This window comes from Coffea arabica, chromosome 6e, assembly GCF_036785885.1.
Source record: "Coffea arabica cultivar ET-39 chromosome 6e, Coffea Arabica ET-39 HiFi, whole genome shotgun sequence".
Classification (NCBI taxonomy): domain Eukaryota; kingdom Viridiplantae; phylum Streptophyta; class Magnoliopsida; order Gentianales; family Rubiaceae; genus Coffea; species Coffea arabica.
This window is the reverse complement of record NC_092321.1, coordinates 1,794,398-1,815,745: the sequence shown is the minus strand read 5'-3', so window position 1 is coordinate 1,815,745 and position 21,348 is coordinate 1,794,398. Positions and strand designations below refer to the sequence as shown.

Below are 21,348 nucleotides of genomic sequence, written 5' to 3'. Positions count from 1 at the left end.
TCTTAGTTTCAACTTTCAAGCCCAATATTTGGTGTTGCTTTTGCAGCCCAAAGAAAAAGAGGAACAACCCAGAAAAAAATTTCCTAAAATGTCCTTTACCAATGTCTTTTTTTCTTCTGGAATAAAATGTCGTGCGTTTGATGTCAAATTTGGGAAATGAATCCTCAAAAACAGAAACACTTATTTAAAACCGATACAAAAATTTCACTTGTGGGTGGATACGACTAAGAATATAGCACTCCTCTACCTTTTTCCTCTTGTTTCTATTATTTGAAGGTTTTCCTAAAATATTATTGATGATGATGAAGTGAGTGTAAAGCATCAGAGTTTTATCAATTATTCGACGAATAAAAGAGGAAGAAGAAGAAGAAAAAACGCAAGCAAGTTCCTGACAGGGCCTTAGCCAGTTAGCTCACTTTCCTCGGCCCAATCCAAGACTAGGCCGCGTGGATTGCTACTGATAAGGTCCTGACGCTTTACTCGCTTCCTTCCCTTCCCAAAAGGACCAGTGAGACAAAAAGGAACATTTCTTTTTTCTCTGGAATTTTTGGCCTTGGATTTGCTATTGCATATTCTGTTTTATACATTCGATTTTACACCAGATATAAGGATGGCAGTTTGGATAGGAAATTAATTTTAAAAAAATTATTTAGAATAACCCTATAATATTTTTTGTGATGTGACGTGGCGTATGTGAGACAAAAAATTAGTTGAAAATTATGTTTATGATGCAAGTTGAATAATATTTGAAATTTTCTTTTACAAATTATGCTAATCAAACGGACCTACTTATTTTATCTTTTAATGTTACAAATACAGATTTCTTACATATATTAATTATACGCATCTGCAGATACAGATTTCTTACATGTATTACAAACAAGTTTTTCAAATACAATGCTACAGTAATACACAATAACTCAAAAAACATCTCATCCATACAATATATCAAAATTTTCAAAAAATTTTATAATAAAAATTTTCAAAAATTTTTTATTCATATACACTGCTACAGTAAAATTTTTCAAAAACACTTCCAAAAACAGCTAATCCAAATAGAGTTATAGTTTTTTGGTTTTTATCTTCCACTTCTCCCCACACTTTTTCCACCCCAACTATTAAGTTCAAAATTCAAACCCTAAACTTAACAGCAGAGTAACCTCTATGCACCCTCTCTTAACCACTGTATGTCTAATATATAGGTTGGGTAATACTAGTAGATTTGCAGGAGCCTTTTAAGTTGCTAATTATGGACATAATTTCCAGTGTTGACAATTTGGTTTTTCCTATATGTATTACGAACATTCCTGAGACTGTTGAAAAATGCACCACTAATGGAGAGGTGTGTTTCCACGAAATGATAAGAAGGCACTGTTATGACAGAGACCCCAGTGGTTTTTGACAAACACATTTCTCTTGTCAATTTAGGACATAAGATTGATAAATATCCAAGTATTGTATAAGTCAGGAAAGAATTTAGCAGGAGATCGGGCGGTAATTAATTTCCCCTTGCTTCCCCAACGGCCGCCCACATTATCAACAAAGACTTCCTCCACAGCATCAACTAGACCTCAGTTGACACATTTAATTAAACGTGTCAGGAGGAATTAATCCCCCACCAAGTCACAACTAAGGACTAATGACAAGCTCAAAGGTTTGCGACTTGCAGAATGTTGAGTTTTATGATCGTCAGTAAGTACACTGTTTGCAAGCAGCAACAGAAAACTTTTTTTGTGGTCCATGATCAACAAGTCATTATCTTCCTCTTAATCGGATTTAATTTCCTAGAAACGAAATGCTAACTACCTAATCTTATTGTCGTTGCGTAATGAAAATTCTTATCTGAGTTCGAAGAAAATGTCGTACCTCCTTTGTTGTAGAATACAAGACGTCTGCATTTCTTTGTAAGAGTTGAAATAAAAACCACAATAATTAATGCAATGATAGCAAGGAATAAAATGTAGTAAACGAACAAATAAACTCAAATTACGAACAATTCTGAGTCTACATGAAACCGGAGAGCACTAACCTAATCGTGTGTCTATGGCGATACTCTATAGATCACACACTTCTGCTCCACAAATGTTTCGGGCCTGCAGTCGTAGAACTAATGTGAACAGCATAGTCTTCTTAACGACGATATCATTACACAAGCGCATGGTAAAATTAATCAGAGGTTTGATCAGATAGAACGGCAAGTAGACCTCTTTAATGAACCCTTGGCATCATATATAGCTTTTTTTTCCCTTCCTCTTTCGACAAAGGGATCATCCCCTTTTTGATGCCTGGTGAGGTTCTGGGCCAAGTCGAAGCTCGAGGTCTAATTCTTTGAATGATTCGCCATGACTCGACTGCCTGTTAAATGGATTGCTTTCCACTTCGTTGTTGTTTGATGAGGATGTCTCAGCGAATAAGGATAGTTGCAGCTGATCATTCCCAGTATAATCATGATAAATTTCTTGATGATTTGGTGAAGTAGAAGCCCTTGTAGTTGTTGGGGGGCAACTTCTTTCATCTCCAGAAAGTTCAAGTTGCATCACTGTATCATGAAATTCTACGGAAGGAGAGGGTGGATTAGGATTAGGAGCCGAAGCCGGAGCCGGAGCTGAAGCATCCCGCTCTGTGACGTCCAATGAAAAAATATTGTTGTCGCGGCCCGCGAATTCTTTGAGCTTTGCCCTATCTTTTCTGTGGATGTTCATGTGGCCTCCCAGTGCCTGAGCATTAGAGAATCCTCTTTTACAGAAAGAACAGCTATAACCCCGGGCGTGGCCGAGTAAATCTGGATCGCCAGAGCTCCATGTTATTTGATCGGCCTTTTTAGCATTCGACAGATCGATCTCCATGTCCAGTAAGTTTCCAGCAAGAAGGCCTAGGTCCCGGAGGGAATTGAGCGGAGTCTAGGACGAAGAGGTCGTCTATTTAATAAATGGTCGGCGGTATTGCAATTGAAAAACTATAACAAGCGTGCATGATTTCGTAAAGCTAACTTATACTCATCTTTGTTCTTTGAGGGCCACATTAAAATACAATAGTGTCAATCTTCTCCTCAAATGACAAGACTGCCCCTTCCATGGGTTCGTGCGCTTTATTTCCCAAAATTTTTCAATAAAAGGATCATTATGTTTCAACACTAAAATAGAATCCTACTTTTGACCCTGAAAAACGTACTTCGAATCTTCACAATTTGCAAGTGATTACCGAGATCCAACATAACTCTTGAAGCTTCACGTTTAATATATATTTTATCTTTCTCCTCTTGTAAATTTACAAGTATATGCTAGATGTAATTGCAAATTGAGCGATTAGAGGAGACACATTTTCTCCTCTTGTAAATTATAATGATCTTTCTTCTCTCTTGGGACATCTGTCCGTCACACAGGACTTGTCTAGTACGTTTTACCCCTTCATATGATTGACGGGCTATTGCACGAGACATGATTTATCCAATGTACAGTTTCAGGTAACGACTGCGGATTCCCTTGTCAACAAAAATTTTTTTTTAACCCATTAATTCGACTTATTCTCCCATTCTTTCCCATCAGTAAATTATTAACAAGGCTTTTTGTCCCTTTTTGCTTTCCAAAATCAATATAAATACTCCTTTTTCTTTGCCCCTTGATCACCTTAATGTTATTCTACTCCTCCGATATTTTGGAAAGGGAGTAGGGCCTGAGGTTTGTGGGAGAAGCTCGAAGTGTTTGAACCTAATTTTTATTGCTAATGTGATGTTGGATCGGACTCTAGTTTCTGTTGGCAATGCCACGTCAAAACTCTCTCTATGAGTTCGTATGCCCTTTTAGATTACTTTTCCAGTCTTTTTAAATTCTTTTCCTGTTGTTCTATCGAGTGGTACCCTGAACATTTAGAGAGTTCTTTAAAAAATTGAATTTCCAATTAATAGTTTCATCTAACGCCTAGCTATTCTCTTCATTTTGGGGTCATCTGCGGTGGCTGGTGGTCGCATGTTTGGTAGATAAAAAATTTCCGCCATGCCTCCTAGACTTGTACATTTGTACAAATCGGAACGACAGATTGCTTACCTACCAAAAAAACAAAAAAACCACGTAATAATACTACTTGATACGTACAAATAAGACTTCTACATGCTTCTACAAATTCCTACCACTGGTCTTTATGGTACAGTAGCAACGAAAAACATTTTTCGGTTTCACGAGTTTAGGCTCTAGGACATAGAGGGAGGGGTTGCACTCGGTCATGTGCATAAGATTGGGGCTCCTTTGGTTTAATTAACGAAGTTAGATTTTCCCTTGTAACCACCACCACCACCACCAACCCCCCCCCCCCTCCCCCGGGGGTTGTTTCCTTTTTTCTTTTGGTTATTAGGAAGCTGAAGCTGCCTTCCAAAGTCTAGGAGTAGGACCAGTTGGGCAAATGAATCTGATCGACATTGAACTTCATCAAAGATGAATGAAGATAGGCTTTATTTATTGTTGGGGAAGAGCCAAGAGGCATAAGATCTACACAATCTTGATAAAATCAGAGGCATAAAGGCTAACACGAGGGTATACCAATGTTTTAAAAACCGGACCGTTAATTGAACCGATGAAGTGAAAGGGTCGAGGTTCAATCGGTTGGACCGGTTCAATGAATTTTTTTTAAAAATAATTTATATAAATATATATGTACAAAATAAGACATGTAATGGACTAATTTAATACTTTATATGATGAAAAGTTTACTATTTTTTAATAACTTAGATTTTTAAAAATAAATTTTTTAAATTATAAGTTAAAACAAATAAATTTCATCTCAATTTCAATTATATCTAAATCCAACCCAAAAATATCATAATATTTTGAAATTATACAAAATTTACGTCTATGAGAATTTAGATATTGTGAACTTAAATTTTAATTTACGTTTTGGGATTTAGAAATTGCAATTTAAAAAAGAAAGTTTGGAGTTCAAAGGAAGTCAAAAAAATCGAAAATAGAAATGTAAACTTGATAAGAAACAAAAAATGAGATAAAAGTGAGTGGTTGTGACATTAAATAATTTGGGTTAAAAAATAATTCTTTTTTAACTTTTTTCAATTTAATGGACAAAAACAAAATTAAAAGATGGAAGAAAACATCAATAAATTAAAAATAAAGAGGTTTGATTAAAAAGGGAGTGGCAAAAGAAAAGAGGATAGAGAGAGAGAGAGAGAGAGTTGAAAATTAAAAAGAAAGAACCATGAGAGGATGAGATTTTATAAGAAAAATGGAAAAAAGAAATATGAGTGTTTACTTTATATAAATAAGTTATCAAAAAAAACAAATAAGATGTGATGGTGCAACGGTTAATACATTGGTCTTCTATTACAAAGGTCTTGAATTCGAATCTTGATAGCTACATTTTGTAAAAAAAAAAAAAAAAAAAAGAGGGAAGGTTGAAAACCGGTTCAATTCGGTTCAAATGGCAGTTTTACGGTTCGACCGATTCTTGACCGATTTTCTGACAAAGTTAACTATGACATTGAACCGGACTGGTGCCATGGCCGGTTTGCGATTCAACTGGTCGAACCGGCCGGTCCGGTCCGATTTTCAAAACATTGGGGAATACAGCAGTTGTACCAACATTTAGCAAATTGATTTAATTTCTCGTAATAGTGAAGAAAGCAATGCCATGCGCGGTTTCAGAGCCAGTAACAAATGTTGCATTATTAAAATTTCTTTTTTTTTTTATAAATTTCCTGGTGGCTTATAAAATTTGTGGCACCATGAGGGAACAGAAGAAGTCGGAATGGCGAATGATACTTTAACAACCGCCAAAGGACGTCATTAGAGAGGAGACTTATGGCGTATTTGATAATCAATTCAGCGCTTAAACTTAATAGAATACGATTTTAATATATTTAGATCGTTTGATAACTAAAATTTGAACATTTGAATTAATTAAGTAGCACTGAATTTTCCAGGCAAAATTACTCCCAAAATTAAGTGATAAACTATTCACTTATTACTGAATGTGATATGCACTTAAATATATTGTATTTAATACTTAATAATTCAATAATTTAATAGATTCATATTTCAAATTTTAGATTTAAAAAATGCAACCTTAGATAGACAGAACAAATACACTTGCGCGACCAAGTAGGGAATCCCGTGGAAGACAACCTGGACAAAATCTCCGCCCTTGCACCTCCCCTTGTTCTGATTAGTCATCATAAGAGCTATTCTCAAGCCTTTTGCCTTTTCCCATATAGCAAAATGCTACTGGCAGATGTTCATATATTGGAAAGAGTCGCTTGACAAAGTATTATGTACTAATTACGTGTAAATGCGCCTGCAAAGTAAATCGCGGATGTAAAAGCTGTCGCTAGGCGTGACGAGTTAATTAGAGGCAGCTGATGTGGTGCCAATCCCATTTTAAGCTCATTAATTAATAGACATGCTTGGAAACCCTGCATGATCATAAACAAGGCCAACGCACCATGATGACCAAATTCCTCATCTATTGCGCTGTGCATTTCATCTTCTCATCAGCCAATGAATCTTGGCTCTAACTCAAAAGCCACCACCAAAATACACACACACACATATATATATATATATAATTCAAAATTTCTGATTTTTTGGCTCGATAGCCATAAAAAAGGAACTAAGTTTCTCTTTGGACTGTAAGTCAAGAATTCGAATTTCATTTATAATAAAAAAATTTCAAAGGAGGTGTCAGAACATCCCTTTATCTAATTCTTAAAATAGGATAAATTAAATTATAAGATTATTATGTTGCGGCCAAAAAAAAGAAAAAGTACATGCATACACGGTCGAAAAATGGTGAAAGTAGCCAAACTTTCATTGCACTGCCCACCTCATAGTTGCATGACGTTGCAGCGCGTGGTGTAAATGAGATTTATTGGCATGTCAACATGACGGTATCTCAGATGCTGATTCCTAGTGATGCAAGGGCAAAAAGACTCGAGAGTTGCAATTTCTACGAGCCTTAAATATGCAACAAAAAAGCGTGCTCTGCCTCATCAGGCACGGAAGCAAGTAGAATGCCGTGCATGTGTAGTGATTTATATGCAGAAGTAAAACTTAAAAAATATATATATATATATATATACTGGACAGTGATTCCATGACAGCCCGACCGACTATTTCATCATCATCCGGTGAAAAGGTTTCAAATGTATGTAGACGGCCTGGTGTTTGAGTTACACCTGGAAAGAAAGTAGCCGTATTTAATTATATGGACAAATACATTCATGTTTTTCCACTTTCTAGCACTCACTTCTTCTCCTCTCTTTATCTAAATTTGCTATGCCGTGTGAAGCCAAAGTTGGGCGGGCTGCTGCGTTCGGACTTCGGACGCTAGTCAGTGATAAGCTCTAACTTGTGATAGTGACCTCGCAAGCATTGATGACACTCGTCTCCTTAGCTCAGAATGTTGGTGTTCACTGAACCCAACCCGTATCTGCTAGTTCTATCTAATGAAATATGGGTCAGCCCACATTAATGCACTAGGTGGGCCTGGAGAAAAAGGTGGGAGGCATTCAGCAAAAGCTTCCCAACCAAGAGAGTTTTAAATCTCTATTTAGGTGTAGATCAAGGGTTTTAATCTTTAGGCCTATATTCTAAATATTCAGGTCTGGGTTGATAGTGGTTCAGTCACTTTCGAGTTAGTAAGTGTAAAAGTTAGTAAGTATAAAATAGAATTTATCGTGATCGATAATATTTTAGGTCGGTGGTGGTTCAATTTCCTTCGAATTAGTAGGTCTATAATAGAATTTATCATGTCCAATAATTTTTGCATGACCAATCAGAACTACATTTGGGCCCCATTTGGGATTGCGGTTTTTTATAAAGTGACATTTTTAAGTATTAAAAGTAGTTCTAAAGTGTTTAATGAATATTTTTCCATAAAATTAAGAGTAGAGTTTTTAATGTCGAGAGCACTTTTAGCAAAATTTCAAACTTTGTGCTTTTAGAATAGCTTTTATGATTTTAAAAATAAAATATCAAATTTAATCATTTTATCCTATATTATGAACCAAATAAAGAGATAAATACTTTTAAAAATTTTCAAATTACATATTATCTAATATAATAAGTACTTATTGAATTATATTTTTAAATGATATATTTAAAAGCACTTGACAAGTTATTATATAAAAAAAGCACTAAACAAATTAATAAGTACTTAAAAATAATTTTCAATAACTTACCGCAACTCATGCGGGCTGCTAGCCAAGCTTGGTTACTAACGCACCGGTAGACCATGATGCATGATGCATGATGACGCTGAGTTTTTACTAATTGACCAAAACAGAACTTTGCCATAAAATTCCTTACCCGCCCCGCAGTAAAGGGTGTAAAAGTGGTGATTGGCAAGGAACCAGAAGCGCCGAAGCATCGAAAAAATCATCGAATCAGGGGTTCAGTCAAACCGCCTCCGCTTGGGCCAGAGCATTAGGGTTTCGATTTAGCCGAAACCGACCCCTTGGAACTCTCCCTCTCTCTTCCCGGCGGCGCCATCTCTTCTCTTCTCAGTTGGGGCTTCTGAACAATCCAGCCTCTGGCAGCAAACAGGTTCGGCCCTCTAATTGATTCACCGTCTCACTATGCTTAGTCTGAAGCATTACTACTGATTAACATTCTTTATGCTCTTCTTTGAGAAATTGATTTCTATTGTTTCAGTGCTTGCTACTGCTCCAACTTGCTCTCTTCTTCTCTTCGTTTAGGTTTTTTTTTTTTTTTTTTACAAACCAATTGTGTTTTACAGCTGCTTCAAATGTGTAAATAACATTGCAGAATCAAGCAATATTATTCTCTTAGCTGAAAATTCAGGAGAATTTTTTAAATATTATCCCGTTGGAAGCTATCCGTTCTGTCTCGTTTAGGTGATATATCACCCTCCTCGCTACACTGCTTTTCTTGTGGTGGTTGGTGGCTTGTGTGTTTGTGCACGGCGTGCACTTGTTTGTACTTGGCACTACTAGTGCAAAATCTGATTGCCCAAATAAGTTTGCTTTTACTACTTTGGAGTTGATTAGTGGCCTATTGCATTGTTATGAATTACAGTCACAATTTAATTTTTTTGAATCTTTTAGTTAGGATTTCTTGTTTATTTTTTTTATCTATAGTAGTTATGACTTTTTAGCTACTGAATGCTTCTAATTTGCTTAATATACTTTTTATTTCAACGGTAATATTTTTGTTATATACGTACAGAATACTGGAAATTGTGCCTAAGATGTCCTTACTGGGACATACAAGCTAAATGATGCTTTTGGTAAGTTTTCTTTTTCTTTTTTTTCTCTTGCAGAAAATATAAAACTTCCATTTTGAGGCGTAATGAGGTTGGAGAAATGCTGGTTCTGTTCCTCGACGATATATCCGGGTCATGGTATTCAGTTTGTCAGAAATGACGCAAAGGTAAAGTATGTGAACCTGCTAAAATATGGTGTTCGTATCAAGTAGTTGGAAAAACACTTAGGCGAGCTAACTCAACAAGGCTTAGTAGATGTTATGCTTGTTACAATTGGCCCTTTCCCTTAGTAAGAGCAGGGAAAGCTCCTTATCTTACCATATGCAGTGTGCAGAGATGCCCTTTGGGGCAATGTCAGTTGAATGAATCTCCAAAATTACCCTTCGATATAACGTTGGTTTTTATTGCACCAAGGCTGAGAAAGATATTTCAAAATGGTAGTTTTCTTTTACTGAATGACTGCCCACCCTGCTTTCTACCCATGGGAGCGTGCCTCAAGCACTAGTTTAAATTAGTTCACTTGACAAAGATTAGATGTAGCCCTGGATGTTTCAAGGTAGCTGAGATAGGCCGTACACCTCTAGGGAAAAAAGTAATTCGATTATTAATTTGTATTGGGCTGTGCTCGGAAATATAAGCTACACATTTGGAATCTTATAAGTTTCTTACTTATGCCTTGTGATGCTGATTATCATTTATTTGCAGATCTTCCGATTTTGTAGGTCAAAATGCCACAAGAATTTTAAGATGAAGAGAAACCCTCGCAAAGTTAAATGGACCAAGGCTTACAGAAGATTGCACGGGAAGGATATGACTCAGGTAAGTATCTGATTGTTTATTGTAATTGGGTGCCAAATTTTTGTTTACATATTTGCATTATTGGTCGTGTGGTTATTGATTTGCAAATATGTGATGTAAGGATTCAACATTTGAATTTGAACGGAAGAGAAATAGGCCAGAAAGATATGACAGGAACCTAGCAGAGAATACATTGAAGGCCATAAAGAAAATTGATAAAGTCAGAGTTGACAGGGAGGCTAGACACCATGCAATGAGGTTCTCCTCTCTACAATTATTTCATGCGGAACAGCCTGCATTTTTTGTCGTTGGGATATTTCATCTAATTTGTCTTAAAATTTGAACAGGATGAAAGGAAAGAAAGCTATGGAACGGAAAGAGGCAGCTAAGGAGTTGGAGCAGAGCATCCACATGGTCAAAGCTCCTGCTGCTCTTCAACAAGAGGCATCTCTCACATTGCCAAAGATCAAGGTGAAGGTTTCCCAAGAGCAGTCGCAAGAAAATCGTATGGAAGAGTAGAAGTTTTGGAGCATGCTTAAAAAGTTAATGCTGTTGACTGTCCTTAAGGCTCTCGTTGATCAAGTTGTTTGATGAGATTCAGACTTTCCTCTGGCAGTTGGTGGCGAAAATTTACCTGTTCCCATCTAGTGCACAATCTGCCACAGTTGATACGCTTGAGAATTTTACTACTGGAACTGTGATTCGTTTTGTATGATTGACTCTGCTGGTGTTGCTTATTGTACAACTTAGTCGAAAAATTTATGCCTTTCGAAGTACAGTTTTGCCGGTTACTGTCCTCCTCTTATTTTATTATTGCTGGAAGAACTGAAACTAAGTGGCCAGTATTGCATTGGACTCTTAGTCTTAGGTATGCAAGAATACAGGCAGTGGCATTCCCCTGTTGCTAAAAGCAGTAGCCTGAATAAGATCAAGCACAGTTTAATTTTTCTGTTTCGTTTGGTGAATAAATTCCACTTTGAAACCACAAGAAGTCAGCAACTTATGACACTTATAACTTAATTTGTCGGCATTTTTTCCGTTCTTATAAATTAGCCTACCATTTGCTGAAATCTCTGAACAGTATAACTTTGTCATTCCCTATTTCTTCGCAATTCTTTAATATAAGCCGGGATATATACCTTACCATAATGAATAAGACCAGATTCCTCGGAATTTACCCTGAAAGATAATACTGACTGAAATCTTCTCGGTGGTTTATGCTCCGAAGGGTGAGCTTTTATAAGAAGCTACTAAGTGTCTGCCAAAAGAATAGCGATAATTTCAGAAACCTCCCTTGAGGTTTTTAACAATTTCATTTAGCTCCCCCAAGGTTTTGAAAATTAGACATAACTCCCTTGTCATTTAAAGTGATAATACTACCCTTAAATATTTCAATGAAATTCCCTTATTTGGTATGTTTATATTTAAAATGACTTTTAAAATTATTTTTTCATTCTTATTCCTTTTTTAAAAAATTTTTGCCAATAAAACTGTATAACTAGCATTATTACCTTTAGTTTCTATTGTAACTAAATGCCAAACTAGTGATTTTTTTATGAGTCAACTTATATGTAATTCAATATTTTTGTTGATCTTTGTTTTCTATTTTTTGGTATTAAAATTAATAATAAATAAAAAAGGCCCAAAACCACTACTAAATTATGATAATTCTACTATTTGAAAAATTCATAAATTCTAAATGAATTATTTCAACATTTTTTTCTATCTTATAAATCTAAATCCATAATAAAATACCATCAAAAGTATCCTATTTTAGTGATAAAATTATTATTACAGTTATTTATCAAATAGTAAGTATGGACATGAAAAATTTGGTACCTTTTGCTTATATTATACTAGATAATCTTATAATTGTGTAGAAAAATAAATTAAAACTCATTACACAAGGGTATTTTTGGGTATTCATTTAAAAATTTGACCAAGTCAATCATATTTTAAGATTTAGATTATAAAACTATTAAATCAAGGGCAGTAAGTGTAATTTTTCAAACCTCAGGGAAGCTCAATGAAATTGTCAGAAACTTTAGGGGAGGTTTCTAAAATTATCCCAAAAGAATATCAAACCTCACAATTGCCTAACATGTCATGGTATTGGATTAACAGCTAATTAGCTATAGCAAATTAATAGCTCCGCTTACCGAAACCCCAAAAAAAAAAATAATTAAAAAGGGATATGGAAAGTTCTCGGTTCAGCCGATCTTACGATGATAATTTAATTTTATCAATAATATGTCGTGCACAAAATTTCACACATGCACAAACACAGAGAGACCATTCGTAATATATGGCCACTGATTTCCTGGGAAAAACCCTCTCCCTGTTTCCATGCACTAATTAATAGCCTTCTGCCCAAAAAAAAAAGGAATAATATAAATTAATGTCACAACTTTAGTTTTGTTTTTAAGAGAGAGCCTTAGTTAATTTTTTTTGATATAGCAATTGGGAAGAAAGAGACATTTAGCACGGAATCATTATTTTCTGAAATCTTCATAATTAATGTATATCTCGGAACTACAAAAATTCTCTAAACAGAGAAATACAGACTAGCTAGCTTGGAATAATCTGGCATTCCTTTTACTAAATCCCCCATTCACTCACAGGGAAAACACAGAAACGGACACCTGATAATCCATGTGCACTTTCTGGCACTCCTATTTTCTACTACTATACTTCACTATCAAACCCGCCCAACTCCAGTACTCTGTACACCATAATCAAGACAAACCCTAGCCAATCGCCTTACCTCCCATTAAAGCAAACATTTGAGTTTTCTTCGAAAAACATAGTAATACTAGTACTATTAACCATACAACTGATACAAGCCCCTCTTGCCACATTACACATACCGTTCTCTGTCCCTTACCATTAACAAATGAAACTCCCACATCGGAAAGTGATCATAGATCCTTGGACTCATTAATAACGTGCTTTCGAACTGTACGTAGTTAATGCATCTAGCATTAATTAGAACCTAGTCTGAGGATATCAATTAAATTGCCTTCAGATTGCACATGGTTCCTCAGGATTTCAGGCCAGCATATCAAAAAATGCACCCGACCCAACCCAATCCAATCCTCTATCAGATTTCCTCTTAGATAGCACATATTAAATAGGGCTAGTTAATACACAATGATTTGAGCCTTAGACACCGTGAGGAGGCTGGAAACTCTATGATAAAGGCAGGCAGGGGCTATGATAATACTATAGGTAGGGTTAGGGTTTGGTTTAAGGGGGTCACAGTTTATAGTACTTTATTTCTCATTCTTTGGTCATTCTTTATTCTCATTCTTTATTCTTACTTGCTGATAAGGTGTAAGACGATGCTGTTAATGCCAATGACTGATGATGCAATAATATTCCCTTAGTGAATAGAAAAGGGAATTTGTTTAAATACTTAAATGGATTGATTCCTTGTAGTTGGTGGCAATTTTTGGAGGGATTGAGAAAGAGAGAAAAGTGAGGGAAGAGAACACAAGTGTATGGATTTATGCGGAGAAGATACTTAACTGCAACTACTGATCTGATCATCTGATGATGATGAATAATTGACAATAATACATCCAAAGGAAAAGGGAATCCATGTTGTGTTGTATCTGACTTATGTGTCCTTGAAAACCTAACTTTGCCTGTCTTCTAGACTAGTTTAGTTATGTAAAACAGAATGTCAGTGAGGTACTCAATGGAAAAAGGTGCTCTCTTTGCTGCATTCCGTGCAGCTTTAGTCAGTACTCTATACACAACACATGCTAATTTGTTCCACGTAAAAATCCCAAATGAAGTTCAATAGTATCATCAACCGGCACGATCCCTCTTTGTCTCTTTTTCTGGTCTTATGTGTATCTGTGACATTTCTCGACTCCAGAATCCACACATATTTATTAACTTGCTACTAGGTTATGAGGATGAAAATCCATGTTCATGAATCATGACTTGACTGCAAATGGCATGACAGTTTATATTGAACTCATTGCCTTTGCATAACCCGCATCAAAAATTACCAATTTCTACTGTACTCGTAGGGACTCTTTCTATCTTCCTGCTGCAAAACTCCACCAAGGCTTCTAACGTTTTAGTCTAATCTACTTGCAGGTAAGATATTTGTCTATTTCTTAGACAGGTATAAGCATAGCGATGACCCTTGACAGGTATAAGCATTGTGATGGCCGATGAATTCAAGCACTGCAATCATTACATCATATTTAGTGAACCAGATCAAGCCTGAATTGCACGAGATGGCCAAACAAACATCCTCCCTCTCATATTTATGAGATCGAAAAAAACGAAAACGGAAAACAAGATGGAAACTTATAATCTGCTGATATAGTGACAATTACACCCGGTAAATTGCCAGAAGAGAAATTAATTAGAATACCATACTTGCGCAAAGAGAAAGGAAGAAACATGATACATCAGAGCAATATGAAAATGGAATAGAATCTATGCATATGGCTATAACGAAAAAGAATTCCAAGTCTTACTTCACCTTTGGTGGATCGCCAAGCCTCAGCTCAAGATCTAATTCGTCTATGGAGTTGGGGCTCATTTTAGGCGGCAAATTTGACTGAAGAAGACATTTTTTATCAGCAAGAGTTGATGTTGGCAACAAAGTGACTGAAGTTTCATCCATTTTCCGTCTCTTATAGGTGTGAAAGTTTTCAGCGTCATCAGATGTATTTGAACGGGTTCGACAAAGTAGCAAATTCAAGCTCGCAGACAAATCGGCTTTGACATGTTCTCCATTAGCCCTACCATTTGACTTAACCGTTTTGGAACCCTTGTCTCCATTCTTCGAATCTGGGACATGGAAATATTTGTCTGCAACCAAGTTTGACCAGGATTGAGGAGACGACAGGTTACTCTTTTGGTAACTTTCATCGACGATAGTAGAAAAGAATTGAGGGGCGCCCAATATCTTTTCTTCACAATCCATGATCTTTGGCGGTGGTGAAGATGATGAAACCCTAATAGGCGATGAAGGTGATGCAAGAACAACTCGATGATCAGAGTCATTAGAATCATGGCTGTACAAGAAAGTACATATCTGAGGTGAATCCAAAGATGCACAGGGGTTCAGAATCTGGTGATTGCGGGAAAGAACTTCCATATGTGGAGTTGGAGACTGCTTTAACCTAGCCCTATCTCTGCGGTGGACATTCATGTGACCCCCTAGAGCCTGAGCTGACTTGAATTCTCTCCTGCAAAAACTACAAGTGTAAGATCTTGGAGGCCATGTGCAACCTCCGAGCCCTCCAGCTGCATCTTCGGCAAAAGCTTGCTCTTCCCATGATTCACCATACGAGCTGGGATTCGGTAATGATGCTGAAAATACATGTGAACCGAAATCATGTTTCCTCTTTGTCCACATCCAATATCGTGCTTGCTCCATCAAAAATATGTACGACCCTAATTCAAATCTCCCAGCTTCGGGCATAAAGAGTGAGCTGAAAATTGACGTCGATCGATCCGGGATAAGAATAACTGAAAGTTACATGAGTATCTGTGAGAAGCAGATTAGCTCAAATAATGAAAGAACTTTGCAATGTTAGAGATGGAAGGTAGAGTGGTGGGTGGTCTAGTTTGGCAGTTTCATGCAGCTACTCTTTTGGTTTTTAGTTGGCCACCGGGACACAATTACTGTAGCCTCATTTATATTCATTCTGCAATCTCTCCTCAAGGTGGAAACGAGGTTTAGACAAATTAATAGAGTGGGTCCTAGCTAATAATCCCGTCTCCCGCGAGTTACATGGTAACTGAGATCATCTGATTTCACTGATTGAATTGTTTATATGCGAGTTCCAGGAGAAAAAACAAGGGTAGAAAACTACCGTAATTGTTGGTTGTTATCTCGTGGCTTCATCAAGTCAATTTTGCATTTTGTCACCCTATGTCCTGATATATGTGAAGCTAAGTTTTATCTTCAAATTTTACCAAGTGAGCTTTTCAGCAAGCGGTAATTGAATGTTGACTCATTTGCAGAATACAGATGCATAATCCTAAACAATCCTAGAACTGAAGAATATCTGTCTGGGATCAACTCATCACTAATGTGATTCCAATTTCTCGCGTAAAGCCAAAGTAGCTTGTAGCGAAGTCGCGAGTCTCATGTGTTTCTAGAGATTTAATTCCTATACATGCCAAATATCCAAGTGCGCCCCGGGAAGATGAGGGTCTAATGATATCCAAATAATGCAAGACAAGAAAAGCATATGTAAGCCAAAGAAGCAATCTCTGAATGCACATATACAGTATATTTGGCTGCTTAATTTTGAGCTGCAATTTGAAAAGCCTCAATCTCTATTTCCTTATGTATTCACCTTTCATCTAAGTGGTCGGATACCAATCTAGTCGATTCGAGGATAAAATCCATCTTATAAAGCTCAAAATGACAACACAAAAAAAAAAAAAAAAAAACCTAATATCTCACCATTTAATTAGTGCTTACCTAAAAGTTTTTGCTCTTTCGCTCTTTCCGCCAAAAATAATAAATTAGATGTCCTAACATTTTCAGAGAATTCTGGGATGAAATTTTTTTAGCTAAAATTGTATTAACCGCCGAACCATTCTCTTAGATAAGGTTTTCTGAACGATTGTTGTTGCTCTCATAGAGAAAAGAGGGCAGTGCCTTCGTCAAGAAACTTTTGTGGTATCGAATTTAAGAGGCCCGACCGAGACGGAGCACCAATAGAAGCATCCATTTGGAATAAACAGAGTTGCATTAGTGTTGATTGTGCAGCTTCTATTCGAGTTCGTAACCAAGAGAATTCTTATTTGTCACAGGAATCCTGTTTCAGACAGGGAATTAACCGAGAAATACTGCATAAAAACCAGATTCCTCACTAATGACCAAATAGCTGTTACAAAGGATTAATAGCAGAAGTTTGGATTCGATCCACAGATGTAATTGCTAGCGTTTGAGTTTTTTCATTCACCGGTCTTATAAGGTTTTCCAAATTTAGACGATTGATAGCAACAATTTTCCAAACGACAGCTAAACTTTTTATGAAATTGATGTAAGGATATCAAAACCCACACACCATTAGGGTTTACGGATATGGTCAAACTTTAGTTCCATCCTATTAGTTAACTAATGTTGCTAATTGAGTTGCTGCACTTAAAAAAAAAATAAAATAAAATACGGTACAACAGACGCACCAACATTTTTCCCCAACATTAAAAGATGTCAATTACTATTTACTAAGCTTGTTTGAGAAACACAGACGCAACTCTTTATATCGTGAACCCTGTCAGAAACGTTACAATAAAATAAGCTGCTTGGCGACAAACCCTAGTTGGTGAAACAAGAACCATCACGTAACGTACATACAAGGGTTTCCGGCTTCCGCAGCATTTTACGAGTTCTTGAGCTAAAAAAATGTTGCAGAAAGTGAGTCATTTTGTTCCTTTAGCTTAGGACGACATTGCAGATAACGCAAGGCATGTATATATGTCTCAAGTGTGTCACTTGTATTACACGCGATAAGTAATTTGTCTGACCAAAGGATTTGAAACCAACCTGTTCCAGGGCAATGTTGATGATGCAGATTTTAAGCTGATATGATGTGATATTTGTTTGTTAAATCATTATTGTTTTGGTTAGAGAAGCCAGCAAGCGCACTTTGTATTACTGTCGACGGGAAAAAAAACAAAACCGGACAGTCATGTAAGCAAGTGTCCTATTAGCTTGACCTGAAAGCATCTATTATTTCTTCCGATGGGGAGAGTTTGATTCATTATTCTATTAGCTAGATAATAAGGAATCACAACCCCCCCCCCCCTCCCCCGGCGGGCCCCAAAAAAAGAAAACCAAGAAAAAAAAAACGATGTTTTGGCTTTACCTGACCATGTTAAATGGTGATTACCAATACCACTGCTTGAGGGACGGACACCTTTGACGTTTGCTGGTGTTGTCGCCAAAGCTCGTGAAGTGAATTTCAGGGCAGATGTTTTGACGTACTAGGAAGTTTATACCTTTTAGGGTTTTTAATTGTCTAAAACTTGGAGATTTATAGTTCCCATGTTTGGGGTTTTTTTTTTTTTTTTTGACATTTCAAAGTAAACATTTAGAATCCAGTGAAATTGAGGACACTGCATGAGTAACTCAATTTCCCTATAATGAATAATACTCTATTGAATTGTCCATCAGTTCCAATTTCCCTCTGCAGAAAATACTACCAACTCTAAACCTAAACGAATTCGTGTAATTTGGTTAGTGCCAAGGTAGTAAACTTTGTATAGGTTTTTGTTATTGTATAATCAAACAATTTCATAGGAAAAGATGTGCAACTCGAGTGATTTTGTCCACTAATTAGTTTGCAGAGGCGTGCGACTTCAAAACTACTTAAAAACTATGCTTAAATCCTCGACCTCCTTGCATGTTTGCTCCGGAGAAAAAGGTTCTCCGTCTTTCATTCAAAATGAAATTATTCTCCGACATCAAATAAGGCAAAAGAAGGCTGACAAACAAGAGCTTTTGCGTTTTGGACTTTACGCATGTTTGCTAGTATCAAGTTTACACTTGGTTTCTTTTCTCCCTTTTTTTTTTTTTGGGTAAAATGGCATGCGAATTGTCGTGTCGTTATTTTGATAGCTTGATTATTTAGCATCTAGTTGTCATGATCTGCTCCACCAAAGACCTTTGATATCGACACCATATGTATTTCTGAGAATAGAAATTAGTCAAAAAGAAATTTCATGAAGTAGGATTTACCTAAAGAGTGCCATCAAGAATGTTCGTAGACTGTGTAATACAGAGCAACAGAACAGATAAAATAGATTCAAAGGGAAAAGGTAGTGCAACTGCGACAAGTCCTGGAGGTACCCCATCTCTTATTATATGAGCACAAACACTTGTAGATGTCAGAACTCCTTAAACAAAAATGTCAGGGATTAGCTCAGTTATTTTGTTTTGCTTGGCTCCTTAGTGACCTTTCCTTTCAGGACGAGGGGCCTGGACGGTTGTCCCAGGCAGTTCACGGCCTGGATGAGGCCTCAAAAATTTGTGCGGCTTAGATCACGTCTTGTAACACGATTTTCACGCCGTGTAGGATCCACAAAAATATTGTTCTAGTGTTACTCGCTGTTGTTCTATTGTTACACCTTGTACAGGTGATGTTACACCATGTACAAAAAAGAATTGTTCATTTTCGAAGAATTTAGTAAAATAGCAAATTTTGATCAAACAATAAAAGGCCCATGATAAATACCAGTTACCTAGCTCAACATTAAAATTTAGAATCTTTCACTTCATCTTCACCAGAGCCGTGTTACAAAATTGTTGTGATACAATATTCTTAAAACGGAAAGTTAATACATTTCTCAGTTTGGGCCGACAAAAAGATATTTTAAATATACCTTACTTAGCCTTTTATTTCTTTGTTGACAATATTCTATTACTTCAAGTAGACGGATCGAACTTCAGCATGAGCAGTAGTCAGAATCCTTCATTACTTCCAGAATATGAGACGTAAAAGAGAGATATGATAATTATCTCTTGATAAATTAAACTACCATCCATTGTCTTTATTCAAGAGATTCTACTTAATTCGCATGTCTTCTTTCTCAACTTGAATGGTTTTTATTTTTGAAAAAGGCAATTCCTAGTTTTGGTCCTTGTTTCTTGTAAAAGGTAGTACAATAGAAAAATTCGTAAGAAATTGCGTCTGGGTGTAGAAAGTAGTGGTAATAGAAAAAGCCAAGAGGCTAAGAAATTTGAATGTGGAGGGGCAGGCGTGGCTGATTAAACCTTTGTCTCTGAGGTGACACCGGTTGATAGGAGTCGCTAAAGATCAAAGCATCCTCTAATCTGTAGAGTCCACGAATTTTTTTACAACGTTCCACTGAAAATAAAAAATTTAAATGTTAGTGAATTGATGGTTAGTTTCCAGCAAGCTAACAATCAATCACTATTGTGAGTCAAGGTATTGAACCCTGAAAATAACATTCAGCTTTCTTGTCAAATTTTAAATAAAATAAGGTTGTACAATGGTAGTATTTCTAATTTGGTACGATTTAGGATACCTGATCGGATTAATTTGTTGGCAAGTTGTTAGTGTTGGTATTTTCTTTAATATTCCTGGTCTAGCAAGGACAGAAGGCCTCCCCCTTTAAATAAAAAAAAAAAAAAACACACACACACACACACACAAAGGAGAAAGTGGGGTGGTCTCCACATTATTTGGCGTATTAATATTGCGTATCCATCTCTTTGCCTTAAAAAAATAGTTAGGATTAGTATTGCGGTGACTAAAATTATTATTTCACCGCCAAATAGATGACTTAGAATTACAGCCACAAAGAGGTAAATATATATATATGTACAAGCATCCGCATTGACCACGGCAGAGACCGTACTTTTCAATTTTAGATCTTTTTTTTTTTTTTTGGGTCTTCATTTTTGAACCCCCTTGAGGGAAAGGAACAAAGCGTTTTCAATTTCATAGAAATCCAACTTCAACAAAAGAATAAAGGGTTAACAAAGATTACGGGAACGATCACAATTTGATGAGCAGAGTGGAAGTTATGCGTCTCCATAATCATCCGAGCATATCTTGCAATTGGATCGAAATCCCAAGTTCTGAGCCAAGGAGTGACAAATTTTCACTCCACGTATATATAGCTCACATATTTCTATCTTCATGGTTTGATATTTTATGGTAGAATTTTGTTTTAGTAAAAGGAAAATTTTTAAAAATACCTAATGGAATTAAAACTAAAAGGAGCAAAACTTTTTAGAAATTTGACGGAGGAAGTAAATGACACTGCAAGAGCTGCAGAGAGAGACTACTAAAGTTTCGGGAGAAGCAGCCGCGCAATTGACAATTGACATGGCTACTAAGAAAGAAGCCATCTTTCAGAATTTCGAGTAATTCTCTTTGTTCCGCCAGCGTATATTTGTTTATGAAGACTGGATGGTTCTGCCCTTTGACTGGGTTGGAATTTTCAGGGTGGTCTAATCTAAAGACTATACAAGTCTATTCCCACATGCAGGTCCATTGGTTCACATGAAATCAAGAATACATATCAAATGTATTTGGTTAAACATCTCTCTCATTGTGTTGGATACAATCAATGGGTATGTATATTACACTATGTTGAGACTGAAAGAGACGGAGAGAGTGATGGTCTGCCTAATTTGCTTGCAGTGATTGATCTAAAATTTTAAAAAATCTTCTTCTTGCTTGAAGTTAACTAACACGAAAAGGAGGCGAGACAACTTGTACCGTGTTATCTGGTAGTAATATTTTTTTGCCGTTGTCTAGAAGGAAGGGTGTGAACACATTTTTTTGAAAAGTGAAGAGGGAATGAATG

The 21,348-nt window shown here is 36.4% G+C and overlaps 3 protein-coding genes across 6 annotated transcripts; 1 reads left to right on the top strand and 2 right to left on the bottom strand.

Annotated features, from left to right (window-relative positions):
- Positions 1-2,267: 2,267 nt before the first annotated feature.
- Positions 2,268-2,846, bottom strand: LOC113695610 (transcriptional regulator TAC1-like). The gene has a single exon (XM_027214737.2). The coding sequence runs from the start codon at positions 2,844-2,846 to the stop codon at positions 2,268-2,270; it is 579 nt and encodes a 192-aa protein (XP_027070538.1).
- A 5,479-nt stretch (positions 2,847-8,325) lies between these two features.
- LOC113697582 (probable ribosome biogenesis protein RLP24) lies at positions 8,326-10,811 on the top strand. 4 transcript variants are annotated; one of them, XM_027217260.2, is made up of 5 exons: positions 8,326-8,543; positions 9,280-9,389; positions 9,928-10,041; positions 10,142-10,278; positions 10,368-10,811. In XM_027217260.2, exons 2-5 carry the CDS (start codon positions 9,309-9,311, stop codon positions 10,537-10,539), a joined length of 504 nt encoding a protein of 167 aa, XP_027073061.1. In that variant the 5' UTR covers positions 8,326-8,543; positions 9,280-9,308; the 3' UTR covers positions 10,540-10,811. The 4 variants fall into 4 exon arrangements, with proteins under 4 accessions (XP_027073061.1, XP_027073062.1, XP_071910386.1 ...); XM_027217261.2 differs by lacking the exon at positions 9,280-9,389 and adding an exon at positions 9,186-9,246 and having other exon boundaries at positions 8,403-8,543; XM_072054285.1 differs by having other exon boundaries at positions 8,403-8,543; positions 9,186-9,389.
- Positions 10,812-14,329: 3,518 nt separating this feature from the next.
- Positions 14,330-15,686, bottom strand: LOC113694550 (zinc finger protein 10-like). The gene has a single exon (XM_027213384.2). It carries the CDS (start codon positions 15,470-15,472, stop codon positions 14,516-14,518), a length of 957 nt encoding a protein of 318 aa, XP_027069185.1. The 5' UTR covers positions 15,473-15,686; the 3' UTR covers positions 14,330-14,515.
- Positions 15,687-21,348: the final 5,662 nt, after the last annotated feature.

Excerpts from the sequence above, each read along its gene's own strand:
- LOC113695610 (XM_027214737.2), bottom strand. The coding sequence starts at position 2,846 with ATGGAGATCGATCTGTCGAATGCTAAAAAGGCCGATCAAATAACATGG.
- LOC113697582 (XM_027217260.2), top strand. The coding sequence starts at position 9,309 with ATGAGGTTGGAGAAATGCTGGTTCTGTTCCTCGACGATATATCCGGGT. Across the intron at positions 9,390-9,927 it reads TTGTCAGAAATGACGCAAAG|ATCTTCCGATTTTGTAGGTC; the intron begins GTAAAGTATGTG and ends ATTTATTTGCAG. Across the intron at positions 10,042-10,141 it reads ACGGGAAGGATATGACTCAG|GATTCAACATTTGAATTTGA; the intron begins GTAAGTATCTGA and ends ATGTGATGTAAG.
- LOC113694550 (XM_027213384.2), bottom strand. The coding sequence starts at position 15,472 with ATGCCCGAAGCTGGGAGATTTGAATTAGGGTCGTACATATTTTTGATG.